Below are 18451 nucleotides of genomic sequence, written 5' to 3' on the forward strand. Positions count from 1 at the left end.
CTCTTCGCTGGTGAAGAAGGTGCCATTACCCGTGACCAGAACTTCCGGAATGCTGAGGTCTTAAGGAGAGACGGAGTTTCTCAAACATCAACCTCGATGTGGTGGATGACATTTGGTGGACTTCCAATTAGAATGGGCGTCCACAGTGAGCAGAATCCTGGACCCCTGGAAAGGCCTGGAGAAATCAGCGTGTAATCAAAGCCATGGCCGGCCCGACCATTCCCATGGATGTAACGGCACCGCAGGCGGGAATTCTTTGCTACTCTTGGCAGTTGGCATACCGTTAGGCCGGTCTTTCTCTTTCGCCAGCGAGGCCTGGCCACCATGCATTGCTATGGGCTCGCATCTTCATCCTTGAAAGCCCCGGATGATGCGAGCACCCACAAAAGAATGTCATCGTCCACGCTGAGCTCCAACACTTTGGCCGCAAAGACACGCAGCTCTTCGAGCAGCTTCTGGTGCCGTCCCACATACACGGCAATATGGCAGACGTTCACCCATATGGGTTCTTGCTGCTTCCAAGCACGTATCTGTACTGCGGCAAGGTATCCATAAAGTTCAGCGTGGAGATGACTGCACTTGCTCTCGGCGGCGACAGGAACGGTGTCGGCAGCCTGCTCAACACATCTGCATTTGCAATTTATGGGTATAGGCGATGCTTGAAGGCGTGTTTCTGCGCTGCTAGTAACAGGGCCCATCTCCGAATCCTGGCAGACGCTAGCGGTGGAATTGCTTTATCCTCACAGCACCAGCAAGTGCTTGTCGATTGGAAGCAGGCCTGTCGTCCATCACGATAGTGAACCGACGCCCGTATACGTACTGGTGAGATTTCTTCACCATTAAAACAACGATCAATCCCTCTTTTTCGACCCGAGCGTATTTCCGCTCCGCCTTGGCCAATGTCCAGGATGCCAATGCGATTGGTCGCTCTCTTCCATCAGCCATGTGGCGGGACAACACTGCTCCGATGCTGTACGGTGAGGCATCGCAGATGACCACCTCTGTGCCTCGCAACTGTGCCAAGCAGGACACGGTTTCCATCGGCTTGCGAGCTTTTCCTCAGCTCTTCTTGTGAATCTCGCTCAGGTTCTCCCACCAAGTATGTCCTATACTCCCGGGACCTGTTTCCTCATTGTTACAGAATTCGCTTCCTTTCCCTTTGAGGTACTTCCTGATTTCTTCTTCCCATACGGGACATTGTCCTACTCTACTGCTGCTGGTCGCTGCGACCACGAGCGCCAGGAGAATCCAAAACAGGACAAAGCAGTGGTGGTGTGAGCTGTTCATGAGAATCCACAACAGGACAAAGCAGTGGTGGTGTGAGCTCCTGGAGAGTTCACATCAGGACAAAGCAGTGGTGGTGTGAGCTCCTGGAGAACCCACAACAGGACAAAACAGTGGTGATGTGAGCTCCTGGAGAGTTCACAACAGGACAAAGCAGTGGTGGTGTGAGCTGTTCAGGAGAATCCACAACAGGACAAAGCAGTGGTGGTGTGAGCTCCTGGAGAATCCACAACAGGACAAAGCAGTGGTGATGTGAGCTCCTGGAGAGTTCACAACAGGACAAAGCAGTGGTGGTGTGAGCTGTTCAGGAGAATCCACAACAGGACAAAGCAGTGGTGGTGTGAGCTGTTCGGAAGAATCCATAACAGGACAAAGCAGTGGTGGTGTGAGGTCCTGGGGAATCCACAACAGGACAAAGCAGTGGTGGTGTGAGCTGTTCAGGAGAATCCACAGCAGGACAAAGCAGTGGTGGTGTGAGCTGTTCAGGAGAATCCACAACAGGACAAAGCAGTGGTGGTGTGAGCTCCTGGAGAATCCAAAACAGGACAAAGAAGTGGTGGTGTGAGCTGTTCACGAGAGTCCACAACAGAACAGAGCAGTGGTGTTGTGAGCTCCAAGAGAGTCCACAACAGGACAAAGCAGTGGTGGTGTGAGCTGTTCACGAGAGTCCACAACAGGACAGAGCAGTGGTGTTGTGAGCTCCAAGAGAGTCCACAACAGGACAAAGCAGTGGTGGTGTGAGCTCCAAGAGAGTCCACAACAGGACAAAGCAGTGGTGGTTTGTGGTGGTATGTATTCGGGGTCATGTGGGACTGTGAAGCCGTGATCCTATTGGCTGACAGATCCCGGGTCCTAGTTGGCTGCTGACTCCTGGCTCCGCCCTGAAGGCGGAGTGTAAGAGCCCGAACTTCTCCCCGCCGCTTCATTCTGTTGCTGAACTGCTGGGGACAAGTATCGCTTAATAAAGCCTGAATCGATTTCATCACTTCTCGTCTCTCTCGTAAGTCATTGTGCGCTACAATTTATTAAGCGAGCTTAAAAGACTATGGAGCTCCGGATCGCCCCGGAATGCCTGCGGATCAGCCCCCACGCAGCGAACTCGGCAGCAGTATTTAAACACTGGCAAGCATGTTTTGAAGGCTACCTCCGAACGGACCCCGGCCGGATCACAGAAGACCAGAAAATGCAGGTCCTGCATTCGAGGGTAAGCCCGGAAATTTACCCTCTCATAGAAGACGCAGAGGATTTCCCGACGGCGCTCGCATTACTCAAGGGCATCTAAGTTCGGCCCGTGAACCAGGTCTACGCGCGCCACCAACTCGCAACGAGACGGCAAAGTCCCGGAGAATCGCTAGAAGAATTCTACGCTGCGCTGCTAATTTTGGGATGGGGCTGCAGCTGCCCGCCGGTGAACGCGATCGAACACACGGGCATGCTAATTCGCGATGCTTTTGTGGCAGGTATGAACTCTCCCCAAATCCGCCGAAGACTTTTAGAAAGAGAGTCGCTAGGACTCTCAGAGGCACGGGCCCTTGCAGCTTCCCTAGATGTGGCCTCGCAAAACGCCCACGCCTACGGCCCCGACTGCGCAGCAGCCCCTTGGGCTCCGTGGACCCCCGTCGCGACAAACCCCCCCCCCTCCCCTCGCAGGCTTGCGCGGTTAAAGCGCCAGACCATCCCGGGGGGGCCCGCTGCTATTTCTGCGGGCAAGCGAAACACCCCCGGCAGCGCTGCCCGGCCCGCGCAGCTATTTGTAAAAGCTGCGGCAAGAAGGGCCATTACGCGGCAGTGTGCCGGTCCCGGGGGGTCGCCGCAATCCCCGGAGAAGAACGAGCCCAGCTTATCCCAAACGCTCCCTAACACCCCCCCCAGCGCCCCATGTGCGACCCGCGGGTGCCGCCATTTTGGGTCCCGGGCACCACGAGGGGAGGATGGGCGCCGCCATCTTGTGACCCCCCAGCCACGTGTGATTCATGGGGGTGGCCATTTTGTCCACCCCCGACCACGTGCGATCCATGGGGCGGCCATTTTGTCTACCCCCGGCCGCGTGCGATTCATGGGGCGGCCATCTTGGTTGACGGCATCGACGGCTCCACGGGGTCCGAAGAAGACGCCGCGACACTACTACCACGACTGGCTTCGGTGACACTGGATCAATCACGGCCCCGGATGCTCCAGACGACAACAACAACGGTGCTGATCAATGGACATGAGACACCATGCCTGATCGACTCCGGGAGCACTGAAAGTTTTATTCACCCAGACACGGTAAGACGCTGTTTTCTGACCATCCATCCAAGCACGCAAAAGATTTCCCTAGCTGCAGGATCCCACTCCGTAGAGATCAAAGGGTTCTGCATCGCGAACCTAACGGTGCAAGGGAGGGAGTTTAAGAACCACAGGCTCTACGTCCTTCCCCAACTCTGCGTGCCCACATTACTGGGATTAGATTTCCAGTGTAACCTGCAGAGCCTAACATTTCAATTCGGCGGCCCAATACCCCCACTCACTATCTGCGGCCTCGCAACTCTCAAGGTTGAACCGCCGTCCTTGTTTGCAAACCTCACCCCGGATTGCAAACCCGTCGCCACTAGGAGCAGATGGCACAGCGCCCAGGACCGGATATTTATTCGGTCTGAAGTCCAGCGGTTGCTGAAGGAAGGCATAATCCAGGCCAGCAATAGTCCCTGGAGAGCCCAGGTGGTAGTAGTAAAGACCGGGGAGAAGCAAAGGATGGTCGTAGACTATAGTCAGACCATCAACAGGTACACACAGCTAGATGTGTACCCTCTCCCCCGCATATCCGACATGGTAAATCGGATTGCCCAGTATAAGGTTTTCTCCACCGTGGACCTCAAGTCCGCCTACCACCAGCTCCCCATCCGCCCAGGTGACCGCAAGTACACAGCCTTCGAGGCAGACGGGTGTCTATACCACTTCCGAAGGGTCCCATTTGGTGTCACAAACGGGGTCTCGGTCTTCCAACGGGAGATAGACCAAATGGTTGACCAGCACGGGTTGCAGGCCACGTTCCCGTATCTCGACAATGTAACCATCTGCGGCCACGATCAGCAGGACCACGACACCAACCTCCAAAAATTCCTCCAGACCGCTAACGCCCTGAACCTCACATACAACGAGGAAAAGTGCGTTTTTAGCACAAACCAGTTGGCCATCCTGGGATACGTAGTGCGCAATGGGATAATAGGCCCCGACCCCGAACGCATGCGCCCCCTTATGGAATTTCCCCTCCCCCACTGCTCCGAAGCCCTGAAACGTTGCCTGGGTTTCTTTTCATATTACGCCCAGTGGGTCCCCCAGTATGCAGACAAGGCCCGCCCGCTAATACAGTCCACTACCTTCCCCCTGTCGACAGAGGCTCGCCAGGCCTTCAGCCGCATCAAAGCGGATATCGCAAAGGCCACGATGCGCGCCATCGACGAGTCACTCCCCTTCCAGGTCGAGAGCGACGCATCCGACGTAGCTCTGGCGGCCACCCTTAACCAAGCGGGCAGACCCGTGGCCTTGTTTTCCCGGACCCTCCACGCCTCAGAAATCCGCTACTCCTCAGTGGAAAAGGAAGCAAAACCATAGTGGAAGCTGTGCGACATTGGAGGCATTACCTGGCCGGCAGGAGATTCACTCTCCTCACCGACCAACGGTCGGTAGCCTTCATGTTCGATAATGCACAGCAGGGCAAAATTAAAAATGACAAGATCTTAAGGTGGAGGATCGAGCTCTCCACCTTCAACTATGAGATCTTGTACCGTCCCGGAAAGCTGAACGAGCCGTCCGATGCCCTATCCCGCGGCACATGTGCCAACGCACAAATAGACCGCCTCCAAGCCCTCCACGAGGACCTCTGCCACCCGGGGGTCACTCGATTCTACCATTTCGTAAAGTCCCGCAACCTCCCCTACTCTGTGGAGGAGGTCCGTACAGTCACCAGGAACTGCCACATCTGCGCAGAGTGCAAACCGCACTTTTTCAGGCCGGATAGAGCGCACCTGATCAAGGCTTCCCGCCCCTTTGAACGCCTCAGTTTGGATTTCAAAGGGCCCCTCCCCTCCACTGACCGCAACGCATACTTCCTGAATGTGGTGGACGAGTACTCTCGTTTCCCCTTCGCCATCCCCTGCCCCGACATGACAGCGGCCACAGTCATTAAAGCCCTTGGCACCATATTCACACTGTTCGGTTGCCCCGCGTATATCCATAGCGACAGGGGGTCCTCCTTCATGAGTGACGAGCTGCGCCAGTTCCTGCTCAGCAAGGGCATAGCCTCGAGCAGGACAACCAGCTACAACCCCCGGGGGAACGGGCAAGTAGAGAGGGAGAACGGCACGGTCTGGAAGACCGTCCTGCTGGCCCTACGGTCCAGGGATCTCCCAGTTTCCCGGTGGCAGGAGGTCCTCCCGGATGCTCTCCACTCCATCCGGTCGCTGCTGTGTACCACCACTAACCAAACGCCCCAGGAGCGCCTCCTTGTCTTCCCCAGGAAGTCCTCCTCCGGAACGTCGCTGCCGACCTGGCTGGCGGCCCCAGGACCCATCTTGCTCCGGAAACATGTGCGGGCGCACAAATCTGACCCGTTGGTCGAGAGGGTTCAACTTCTCCACGCGAATCTGCAGTACGCCTACGTGGCGTACCGCGACGGCCGACAGGACACGGTCTCCCTGCGGGACCTGGCGCCCGCCGGCAACACACACACCCCCCCCGACACCGATCATCCCCTCCCTGCCACCGGCGCATCCCGCGACCGCCCCCTTCCCGGGGGGATCGGTCCTCCTCCCGTGCCCGCCCAGGAGTAAAACAGGAACAAACACCAAAACGCTCCCGGAGACGACAACGCCTGAACAAGCACCTGCACCACCAGCGGGGCTGAGGCGATCGACGAGGAAGACCAGACCGCCCGCTCGCCTCGTGGCATCCGCGTGACACCAAGAATGTTGTGGTATTGTAACAAAAACCTTTTTTTTTCTTGCTAATATTGTAAATAGTTTCACAAACTTGTACATCGCCCAGTGTAGGGCTAAAACTGCAGCAACATGTCCGAAATTTTCCTTCCAGGGCCAGCCTTGTAAACCCCTACCACCATGCGAACCACCACCCCGCCGGGTTCCTTTTTAACAAGGGGTGAATGTGGTGGTATGTATTAGGGGTCATGTGGGACTGTGAAGCCGTGATGGTATTGGCTGACAGATCCCGGGTCCTGGTTGGCTGCTGACTCCTGGCTCCGCCCTGAAGGCGGAGTATAAGAACCCGAGCTTCTACCCGCCGCTTCATTCTGTTGCTGAACTGCTGGGGACAAGTCTCGCTTAATAAAGCCTGAATCGACTTCATCACTTCTCGTCTCTCTCGTAAGTCATTGTGCGCTACAATTTGAGCTGTTCAGTAGAATCCACAACAGGACAAAGCAGTGGTGGTGTGAGCTGTTCAGGAGAATCCACAACTGGACAAAGCGGTGGTGGTGTGAGCTGTTCAGGAGAATCCACAACAGGACAAAGCAGTGGTGGTGTGAGCTGTTCAGGAGAATCGACAACAGGACAAAGCAGTGGTGGTGTGAGCTGTTCAGGAGAATCCACAACAGGACAAAGCAGTGGTGGTGTGAGCTCCTGGAGAGATCACAACAGGACAAAGCAGTGGTGGTGTGAGCTGTTCAGGAGAGTCCACAACAGGACAGAGCAGTGGTGGTGTGAGCTCCAAGAGAGTCCACAACAGGACAAAGCAGTGGTGGTGTGAGCTTCTGGCGAACCCACAACAGGACAAAGCAGTGGTGGTGTGAGCTCCAGGAGAATCCACAACAGGACAAAGCAGTGGTGGTGTGAGCTCCTGGAGAATCCACAACAGGACAATGCAGTGGTGGTGTGAGCTGTTCAGGAGAGACCACAACAGGACAATGCAGTGGTGGTGTGAGCTGTTCAGGAGAATCCACAACAGGACAAAGCAGTGGTGGTGTGAGCTTCTGGAGAATCCACAACAGGACAAAGCGGTGGTGGTTTGAGCTGTTCAGGAGAGTCCACAACAGGACAAAGCAGTGGGGGTGTGAGCTGTTCAGGAGAATCCACAACAGGACAAAGCGGTGGTGGTGTGAGCTGTTCAGGAGAATCCACAACAGGACAAAGCAGTAGTGGTGTGAGCTCCAGGAGAATCCACAACAGGACAAAGCAGTGGTGGTGTGAGCTGTTCATGAGAATCCACAACAGGACAAAGCAGTGGTGGTGTGAGCTCCAGGAGAATCCACAACAGGACAAAGCAGTGGTGGTATGAGCTCCAGGAGAGTCCACAACAGGACGAAGCAGTGGTGGTGTGAGCTGTTCAGGAGAGACCACAACAGGACGAAGCAGTGGTGGTGTGAGCTGCACAGGAGAGTCCACAAAAGGATGAAGCAGTGGTGGTGTGAGCTGCACAGGAGAGTCCACAAAAGGATGAAGCAGTGGTGGTGTGAGCTGCACAGGAGAGTCCACAAAAGGATGAAGCAGTGGTGGTGTGAGCTGCACAGGAGAGTCCACAAAAGGATGAAGCAGTGGTGGTTTGAGCTGTTCAGGAGAGTCCACAACAGGACAAAGCAGTGGTGGTGTGAGCTGTTCAGGAGAATCCACAACAGGACAAAGCAACCACCTGCCATTTGGAAAAAGACCCGTTTATTCCTACCCTTTGTTTCCTGTCTGCCAACCAGTGTTCTACCACCCCAATACACTACCCCCAAACCCATGCACTTTAATATTACACACTAATCACTTCTATGGGACCTTGTCGAAAGCATTCTGGCAGTCCAAATAAACCATGTCCACTGGCTCCCCCTCAACAACTCTGCCAGTTACATCCTCGAAGAATTCCAGTAGTCTTTACCTCCATTTTTAAATAGTAGGGTTATACTAGCTATCCTATAATCTGTCTGAACTGTTCCAGAGTCTAAAGAATCTTGGAAGACGACCGCCAATGCAGCAACTGTTTCTAGAGTCACTTTCTTAAGTACTCTGGGATGTAGATTATCAACCCTGGGGATTTATCACCCTTCAATTCCATCAATTTCCCCAATACCATTTCTCTACTAAGATTGATCTCTTCCTGTTCCTCTCTCACTAAACCTTGCGCTCCCCAACATTTCTGGTATTTATTTGTGTCTTCCTTTGTGAAGACAGAACCAAAGTATGTATTTAGTTGGTCAGTCATTTCTTTGTTCCCCATTAAAGATTCCCCTGTTTCTAACTGTCTTCACCAATCTTTTTCTCTTCACGCAACTATAGAATCTTTTGCAGTCTTTTTTTTATTTTATGTTCCCTGCAAGCTTACTCTCATAGTCTATTTTCTTTTTCTTTAAATATGCTTATTCAGAATTTTCAACAAAAATTTTCAACCATTCAACCCACCCCCCCTCCCCCCCCCCCCCCCCCCACCCCCCCATAATAGGGTCTCCACTCCCATCTCTTGTCGAAGCTTCCCATGTTTCAATCAACTGTATTTTAAAACTACCCCGGTACGGCCAAGCCCCGTGGGACCACCCATACAAATCGCTACTGAATGTTACCACATAATGAAGTTCTCCGGTTTCTCTTATCACAGTATTAGCTGGCGATCCCGGCGGAACAAGGGGATCTCCTACCTTCCTCCATTGCCTTACAATTATTTTTATCCTCTGTTCCGTTATCTTACTCATTTTCACTCCCTTATCCTTCTCCTTTGCAGAGTCTGCTTTACGTATCGCTCCGGATGTCTGTACCGTGGCTTCAGGGTGACCTGTAAGGGGGCGTCCGAGTTTATTGCCCATCGTGGCTTCTGGAAAACACACACATGTAACAACAGGGCCGCGGCAAAGTAACAAAAACTATAAGGAGCACTCACCGGTGTTAGTCCTTTTGCGAATCTCGAAGCTTGCTGATTGGTCAGTTTGTTTTTCTTTATCAGTCTCTAAGGCACCTTTGTTCTTCTCATGCAGCTATCAGTAATTTATTAATTAAGATAACTCTCCAAGCATGAGTCACTGGCCAATAATTAAGGCTGCCGAGCCGCAGACCCCCCTTTTCAGCTGGGGTCGCACTATGGCTCTCTCCCTTTCAGCTGAGAGAGTTCTGTTTAGAGATTATTTTCAGGGTTCACTTCCCGTTAAATTGGGAAAACTGCCCAACTACACCAATCGTCGAAGAAAAATATACCAGCACTTTGAGTTTTCGCCAAAGGTCCTTTATTTGTACACGAATTTCGTGGAGGGAGTTCGAGTGACCACAGTCCTTCGAATTGTCCCCCCTTTACAAAAGATAAGGCAGTAATTTATATGATACAACAAGCAATATTTAGAAAAACGAGGCATTCCTTTGATAAGCCCAGAGACAGAAAAGCGAGCAGTGTAAAACAACAGGCCTTGAATTCCTAGTCTAAGGAAAATAATAATTGTCTGCTGTCAGCAACAATGTGCAGTTGTGCACTTGGTTACATGGTCTGATCTTCTGCCTATTACATACAGAACTTCTTGACTGAAATAAGGCTAATACATCCATCATGCTTTGCCAAGTGCCGATTTCCATGAAATATAGTCAAGCAGCTAGTTAAAATGAATACAGGGTATTAAGGCAACTAATCCACCAACTAAAGTCCGTTCTACACCGTGGCTCTGGTGACAACCTCACATTTCAACCCCCAACTGTCTGAATACAGCATCCCTGTGAAATGAAATGAAAATCGCTTATTGTCACAAGTAGCCTTCAATGATGTTACTGTGAAAAGCCCCTAGTCGCCACATTCCGGCGCCTGTTCGGGGAGGCTGTTACAGGAATTGAACCGTGCTGCTGGCCTGCCTTGGTCTGCTTTAAAAGCCAGCGAGGAATACCACCCTTTACTTAAACCATGTTTGTCTCTCGCAATCCCACGAGCACCTTGCTTTGTTCACCTCGAATAAAATGGACTTTCATTGATATAGAGCGGTTCACATCCCAACGGATGTCCCAATGCACTTTCAAGTCAATGAACTACTTTTGAATCTTTGTAACGTGGAAAACCAGTAGCCAGTCTGTGCACAGCAAGATCCCACAACCAACAATAACAAGCAGGTAAGATGTTTCTGGGGATGTTGTTTTAGATAAGGTAAACTCCCCTGCTCTTCATTCGGTCATGAAATTATTTCCGTCCTCTCGAGCAGGCAGACGACGGCCTCAGGTTAACGACTCGTCAGAGAGGCAGCGTCTCTGACAGTGCGGCACCCCCTCAGCACACTGAGTGAGTGAGCGAGACTTGAACCAGAAATTGTGTGACTCAGAGGCCAAAGTGCGACCAATTGAACCACAGCTGGCAGTTTGTCTGAATGCTGCAGCCTGCTTCTCCAACCTCCGACAAATTACTTCAATCCCTCCCCACACTTATCCACATGCAAATGTCACTCAGATAGTTGCAAATAGGATAGCGCCTTCGGGTATGTGAAGGCAGTCTGGGCAATTTCTGTTCACCTGCACGTTGGAGGGTCTGCTGTGACACGTCTCAGACCTGTCTCCTACTCTGACGGAAGGATTCCTGTCGTGTGTGAGGGGAAAATCCCAACATCCGATTCTCTTCCACCAGGTTGGGTTGTTCTGGTCAGTACCTGAAACACAGACAGAACCAGAACTCCAGGATATGGGTCTGTCTCTCTCGACTTGTAACAGGTAATGAACCGGTTGCTGTGACAAAGCTGTTTCTATCCGTTCCTCTGCTAACTTTATAAACTCCTAAATAGTGTATCAATGATTGAGATATTGAATGAACTCAGCCTCACAATAGATGATCTGTGGATTTAATAGAGAATACAGAATCCTGTAGACCTTTCATTTGTTACTCTGTATTTAGCAATTTATTATTATTTGTACTAAAACGTTCATTACGGTGCAATATTTTTTTACTTCAAACTTTACTGTAATTTTAATGATTGTCTCTAACTGTGCCGTGAATGATGAATTCTTGTTTTCTTTGTATCCTCACCACCATCTGCCACTTAACACCATGATAATGGCCGTCCATCCATCCATCTTTCTATTGTAATTCAATGAAAACTCATTGTGCATTATCAATATACCCGTGTGTTTTTTCACACATCGTCTCCGCACACTCTATCTGCTCGGTTCTTTCAGTCTTTCTCTCTTTTTCTCGGAGCTCTACTTTTTATCTTTCTCCCTCCCTTTCTCCACTATTTTCTGCTCCCTTTAAACAATGTCAGTTTGGACTTCGAGCACACGGCTATTCCTTTGATAACGCCAAGCGCTGCTCCACAGGGTAATCCAGTGAGTAGTGAGCGGAAATTTTCTATTCATCTCCCGCGAAGAGGAGGTGTGCGTTTGTCCGCAGTAACTGACTCTTGAACGATTGGTTTGAGACTCGCTTGTTTTTTTTGAGACTAAAATAATTTGATGCGAAAGAGCAGCTGCTCCCTGAAGCATCTGAGTCCCGGGTTTGAGAGCGGGGCGGGGGTGGTTAGGTAGGGACAGAGCAGCAACCAAAAAGAAAATGCTGGAAAATCTCAGCAGGTCTGGCAGCATCTGTAGGGAGAGAAAAGAGCTAACGTTTCGAGCCCAGATGACCCTTTGTCAAAGCAGCAGCAACCCTCTAAACTCCCTCTAAACTCCCTTGTCCTGACACATTTCGCACCGCTTGGAAACGGTGTATAAAAAATAAAATCCAACAATCAAACTGCTCAATAATTCACCTTCGGCGGCTACTTCATGTTTTGTTCTGGAGTCGCCGTCGTCACCAACATGGCCGCCAGCTCTTTGGTCCTGTCAACATGACCGTTAAAAGGGAGCATATAATCTAGGCTCTGATCCTCCTGTGCTACACTGAGTGCAGCACTGTCGGAGACACAGGCAGAACCAGAACAAGTTGGGTGTGATGTTAACGTGAGTCCCATTTGCTCTCTCAGGTGGATGGAACTGTCCCTCGGTCAATATTTAAAGAGTTGATCCGTTCTCCTGGTGCCTGGGAAAAACTTGTCACTCAACCAACCTCACTGGAGAAATATTTTCCATTTAATTTGGCTTCTCCTGTTCTGTCATCCCATCTTCACACCACCCTGAATCCAGGGCGATGAGGGCTTTTGCGATCCACAGTTACCTGAGAGCACCAGGCGGGCGACCGATGGGGAGGCCCGGAGTGAGGAGCTACACGACCAGACAGGTGGGTAGTGTGAGCTTTTTAACTCAGAACTGTCACCTCGTGACCCAGACGTGATCAACCAAATGTAAATGGTGTCCAAATCCCAGCACCGCACTTCGGGTGGGATGTAGAGGATTCAGAGAGTGTGGGGTAAAGATTGACCAGAATGTTTCCGGGGATGTGGGACTTCAGACACGTGGACAGACTGGATAAGCTGGGATTGTTACTGGAGAAGTGAAGTTTGAGGAAAACCATGTGGGGTCTGGACCTAGTCGAGGTGGAAAAAGTGCTCCCATTGGTGGAAGGATCAGAAATCAGAGGGGATTGGTAAAAGAAACAGAGACGACACAAGGAAAGCGTTTTTACTCAGTGAGTCGTTAGGAGTGTGGAGGAGGCACATTCAATTGTAATGCCCAAAGGGAATTCTTCCACCTCTGTAACTTCACCAGTCTCTGCACTGGCCTCAGACTCCAGCAGCTGCTGAAACATTCACCCATGTTTCTGTCAGCTCCAGACCCGACTACTCCAACCCTTTCCTGGCCGGATCCACCCTCCATGGGTGTCAGCTGAGGCTAGCCCTCTGTAATCTAACCCGTAACAAAGTGCTGCTCACCCACCTTGGCAGATCGATGTTCGCTCCAAGTTCTCCAGTTTAAAGTTCAGATCCTCACGTTCAGTCTCTTCCTGGGTGTGTCTGTTCCTATCCTGGTCACCTCCTCCAGCCCAACATCCCTCCAGGAAACCTCTGTTCCTACAACTCGAGCCTCTTGTGCGTCTCCTCATCCTCTGCCCGACCATTGGTGACAGTGCGTCCGCCATCCAGACACTTTCCCCTTAACCTCTGTCTCTTCCTTCAGAGACATCTTTGGAAACCCTCCTCTTTGTCCAATCTCCCACTCCTCCTGAATTATCCTTCTATGTTTCAATGTCAGTTCCTGTCCAGTTGTGCCACTGGGCAGTTAGAAATTAAAATCCAAACCTCATGACACATTCACCAATGATTTTAATCGTTCTCCTTTGCTGATCTGTCAAGTACTCAGAATCGGACCTGGATTTTTGCCTGGCTACAGAAAAGGATTTCGGACAAGTTCAATCCCTTTACAACCGAGAGGCAGATTACATACCGAGCGTCTACCATTCCTGGCTGCGAGAGAGAAACCGCATGGTCATTTTGGCAAAACGGCAGGGTCAACTGGTGAGTTCCATTGAAATCAGAGGCCGATTCACTTCTCGAATTGTGGAAATTGACATTTTCAAAATCATTTACATTTTGCCTCAATCCATTCCGATTCTCTCACAGAAACTAGGAGGTGACCATTCAGCCCTTCCAGCCTGCTGTGCCATTCATTATCATCATGGCAGATCTTCCAACTCAATAGCCTAATCCAGCCTTGCCCCATCTTTTGGTCACTTCCGCCCAAGAGCTATATCTTACTCCTTCTTGAACACATGCGATGATATGGCTTAAACCACTTTCATTGGTAATGAATTCTACAAGCTCGTCATTCTCTGGGTGGAAAACCCTTTCATCACAGTCCTTTAAAGGTTTATCCCCTATCCTGAGCCTATGACCCCTGGTTCTGGACACCCCCCACCTTCGGGCACATCCTTCCTGCATCTACCCTGTCTAGTTCTGTTCGAATTTTATAGGTTTCTATGAGATCCCCCTTCATTCTTCTGAACTCCAGCGTGTACGATCCTAACCAACTAAATCCCTCCCCATACATCAGTCCCGCCATCCCTGGAATCAGCCTGGTAAACCACCTCTGCACTCCCTCAATAACAAGTACATCCTTCCTCAGATAAGGACATTCTTGCAGTTCACCCATGCACTCTTTGAATGTTTGCCATTGCCTGGCAATCATCATCCTTTTAAGTAACGTTTCTCAGTCCATCATAGCCAACTCGCACCTCATACCATCGCAGTTTCCTTTATTAAGATTCAGGTCTCAGCTCAGAATCAACCAGATCACTCTCTATCTTGATGAATAAATCTTTCATGTTATGGTTACTCAACCCCAAGGGGTCTCACGCAACTAGATTGCCAATAATTCCTTTCTCATTACCATAGTACCCAGTCTAGAACGGCCTATTCTCCAGTTGTTTCCTCAACATCTTGGTCCAGGAAACCATCCCATATAGACTCCTGGGATTCCTCCATGATCGTCTTGTGACTAATTTGGTTTGCCCAAACTATATGCAGATTAAAGTCACCATAGTTACAGATGTTCAGTGTCACAAACACTCTGACACCCAACACATGCACCCAAACACACAATCACAAACAAAGACATGCAAAGAATCGCACGCAATACACACCCAGAATCACAAACACACAACACATGCACAGAATTATACACAACACACACAGAATCGCACACAGCACTCACAAAGATAACACACGCAGAGAGTCGCAGAACACACACACAGAATCACACACAACGCCGGCATCTCCACATAACAAATACACATACAGCCACACACAAAATCACGCACATAACCACATAGCACAAAGAGATCAGACACAACGAACACATACATGATAACACACAGAATCACATACTCACAGAATAACACAACACACGCAGAATCTCTCACACACACACAATCATACACGCGCAACTCACAGAATCACACACAAAGAATCATACGCAACACACAGAATCATACACACACACAGAATCATACACAACATACACACACAGAGTCATACACAACACACATATACAGCATCACACGCAACACGTGAACCCATGCACAGAATTACACACAACACAAAGACCCACACGGCCGTGCACAGAATCACACAAAACACACACACAATCACACACCCACACACAATATACACATAATCGTACACACAGAATCACACAACACACACAGAATCACACACAACACACACAGAATCACACAGAATCATACACAACACACACACAGAATCACACACAACATACATACAGAAACACACACAACATACATTCAGAATCACACACAACACACAGAATGGCACACAACACAAACACAGAATCACATAGAACACACACAATCACATAGAACACACACACAAATCTGATACAGCACACAAATAGACACACACACAGAATCACACATATATAAAGACACAGCATACATACAATCACACGCAGATCACATCCAACAAGTCACACAAACAACCACATACATCACATAAACAGCACAAACACACAACACACAAAAGCGTCTGGGACATTACGCATAGGATGTTTCTTGTTGAGATGATACTCATCTCCCATTGTCTCGACTGGAGATGGCAATCAACTTCTGTATGCTCCAGAAGTGTCTTTGACTTAAACAGGGTGGGGTCCCCAAGCCAAATCTGTATTCATTCTGTTACTGTCCCATTTATCCCACTGTGAACATCCCGATTGTTATAAATAAAGGCTTCGACTGGAAAAATTGGCAAGTTAAGGCGAACCTTTCTAAATCGCTGGTTAGGGCCCAGCTGGAGAATTAGGCCCAATTCTGGGCACCGTGTTGGAGGAGGTTATGGAGACGGTGCCGAGGAGATTCAACTGGAATTTGGAGATGAGAGATTTAGGATAGAAGAAGGTGCTGGAACCCTGGGGGTGTCAATCTTTGAGCAAAGCAGATTCACGGAAAAAATGAACAGGTTTTAAAATTTGTCAAGCATTTTGATAAGGGTGAATAAGGAAAAGCTGTTTTACAATGATTGAATGATCGGTAACCAGTGGTTTTGAAGTTAAGTTCATTGTCGGGAGAGCCAGCTGTGAGGGGAGGGGCAATTCTTTTGAAGTAACAGATTGTTATGATCTCGAACACGTCGTCTGAAAGGCCAACGGAAGCAGGTTCAATCGGAAGATCCAAACGGAATTCAGATATCTGCTTAAAAGGGAGAATAGCAGAGCTGTGGGGAAGAGCAACGAGACAACTCCCCGAACTGGCAGAGGCACGATGGACTGAATGACCTCTTAGATTCTTTGAATCTCCATTTCTCATTGCAGATTAGCTATTATTTATGCTCGAGTTTAGCTCAGTTGGCTGGACAGCTGGTTCATGATGCGAAGCAGATCGGACAGTGTGGATTCAATTCCTGTACCGGTTGTGGTTATTCATGAAGGCCTCACCCATGCGTCCTCAACCTCGGTCCTCGAGTGAGGTGTGGTGATCCTCAAGTTAAATCACCAAAGGTCAGCTCTCCCCCCTCAAAGGGGAAAGCAGCCAACGATCATGTGTGATGATGGCAACTTCACCTTTTTTACTTACCTCTCTATTTCCAGATTGGTCTGTGTTCTTCTCACATCGTGGATGACGGGCAGTCGGCGCTGATGGAAGAAATTAAGGTTGTTGCTTCGGAGAGAGGCAAAGGAGCTGCACGGCTGATGTACAAACACCTTATAGAGCTTGTGAGAGCGAGGTATCCGGAGGTGAAGAAGCAAAGTTTGATCACAGATCCCAAGCTCAACAGAGGATTTTGTGTATTAGGCAAACAGGTACAATTCGCGTGCAGTTATACTCTCACACCAGCTGTGATTCACTGGGTTTGACTCTTCCCTCTGAGCTGTAAGGTTCTGGGTTCGATTCCTACCAGAACTGGATCATTAAAACCAAAGCTGACACTGGCAGCACAGTACGGAGAGAGCGATGCTGTCATTTTGGATGACAGTGCGCTGATACCCCAAGTATCTGATCAGACGTTGGATCCCGTATCTGACCTGACCCCCACCCTTCCCCCCTTGACAGACCCCTGCCCGCGATGTGACCCGACCTCACATCCCAACCCCGCTCCGGCCAGATCCGCCACTCCAGGTGTGACCAAATCTGACCCCGCCCTCACCCTCACTGAAGGCCAACTCTCCAGGACTGCCCCCGCCAGGCTTGAGGCACCTCCTTCCTGCACTGAGCTCCCTTCCTCCCAGACTGACAGGCGCCTCCCCTTCCCACTGACCCCCCCCCCCCCCCCCTTCTCAAACTTACCACCCTCCCAAGCAGATGTCCCTCCTGAACAAAACCGCCTCCCGGGCTGTACTCCTTCCTCCTCTTCATCCCGGACTGACCGATCTGCTCCCGACCTCCCCCACAAAATTCCTTAAACTTATAATTTACCCAGTTCCTGTAAATTGTCCGTTCAACCCTCCACCTTCATGGCAGCTAATCCACTAAAAAGAGGGAGTGATTCATTTCCGTGCGGAGGTTAAGGCAAAATATTTCATCCTCATTTCACATTTTCCTCACTTTTCCTGATTTCTTTCATTCCCAGTCCCTGATTTCTCTTCGAGTTCCATCGATAAATGTCCCCACTCTGATCAGCGAGGTGATCAGTAACATGAAGAAACGTGGGGATGAATATTACGAACCGATTCCTCTCCAGCCGGACGATGTGCGGTCGATATTCCTGAACCGAACCGTGATCGACACATTGCTGCCGGGCGGGAGAATCATTGTGAATGGATCCGTGTTCAAACCGTTGGAGAGTAACCTGGATATTTTACTGAAGCGAGATATCGTCTGGAGAGCTGATCGAAAGGATAACACACGGGCTGTGAGTTTGGGCGCAGCTCCCTACAGAGGTCCCATGGGGAACCGTGTTTTCGAGATCAACATGTTTGGGGAAGAGTTATCAGCTGTGAAAAGTGTCTTCCTTGCTCAGCTACAAAGCCTGCCTCCTTTACAAGACAATGTAATCTGTCTCCTGTTTGTAAATCCATCACTGTCCCCACAGATGTGGGAATTCTGTGTCAATGAAATGGGTCTTGAGAAAGGGAAGCAATACTGGAATGATGAGATTATAATAGAGGATGATATTTTGCAAAACTTGTGGGATGGTGAAAGAAATAGATAAGCAGACCGTTATTCTCGCTTAATTGCTGCACGTTTCAAATCTTTTCTTGTTATGAATAAAGTTTTTTGTGTTTTACTTACAAATCTAGTGCATATAAGTCATTGAAATGAAATGAAAATCGCTCATTGTCACAAGTAGGCTTCAAATAAAGTTACTGTGAAAAGCCCCTAGTCACCACATTCCGGCACCTGTTGGGGAGGCTGGTACGGGAAT

General features: G+C 50.0%; 1 protein-coding gene across 3 annotated transcripts; it reads left to right on the forward strand.

The window, feature by feature from the left end:
* The first annotated feature begins 10647 nt into the window (after positions 1–10647).
* On the forward strand, positions 10648–18321 carry LOC140404701 (histidine N-acetyltransferase-like). Of its 3 annotated transcripts, none has more exons than XM_072493375.1 (5): positions 10648–10919; positions 12327–12420; positions 13433–13594; positions 16677–16889; positions 17657–18321. In XM_072493375.1, the coding sequence occupies exons 1-5, from the start codon at positions 10891–10893 to the stop codon at positions 18236–18238; spliced, it is 1080 nt and encodes a 359-aa protein (XP_072349476.1). In that variant the 5' UTR covers positions 10648–10890; the 3' UTR covers positions 18239–18321. The 3 variants fall into 3 exon arrangements, with proteins under 3 accessions (XP_072349476.1, XP_072349477.1, XP_072349478.1); XM_072493376.1 differs by having other exon boundaries at positions 10649–10919; positions 12167–12420; XM_072493377.1 differs by lacking the exon at positions 12327–12420 and having other exon boundaries at positions 10649–10919.
* The last annotated feature ends 130 nt before the right edge of the window (positions 18322–18451 follow it).

Source organism: Scyliorhinus torazame, chromosome 31, assembly GCF_047496885.1.
Source record: "Scyliorhinus torazame isolate Kashiwa2021f chromosome 31, sScyTor2.1, whole genome shotgun sequence".
Lineage (NCBI taxonomy): Eukaryota > Metazoa > Chordata > Chondrichthyes > Carcharhiniformes > Scyliorhinidae > Scyliorhinus > Scyliorhinus torazame.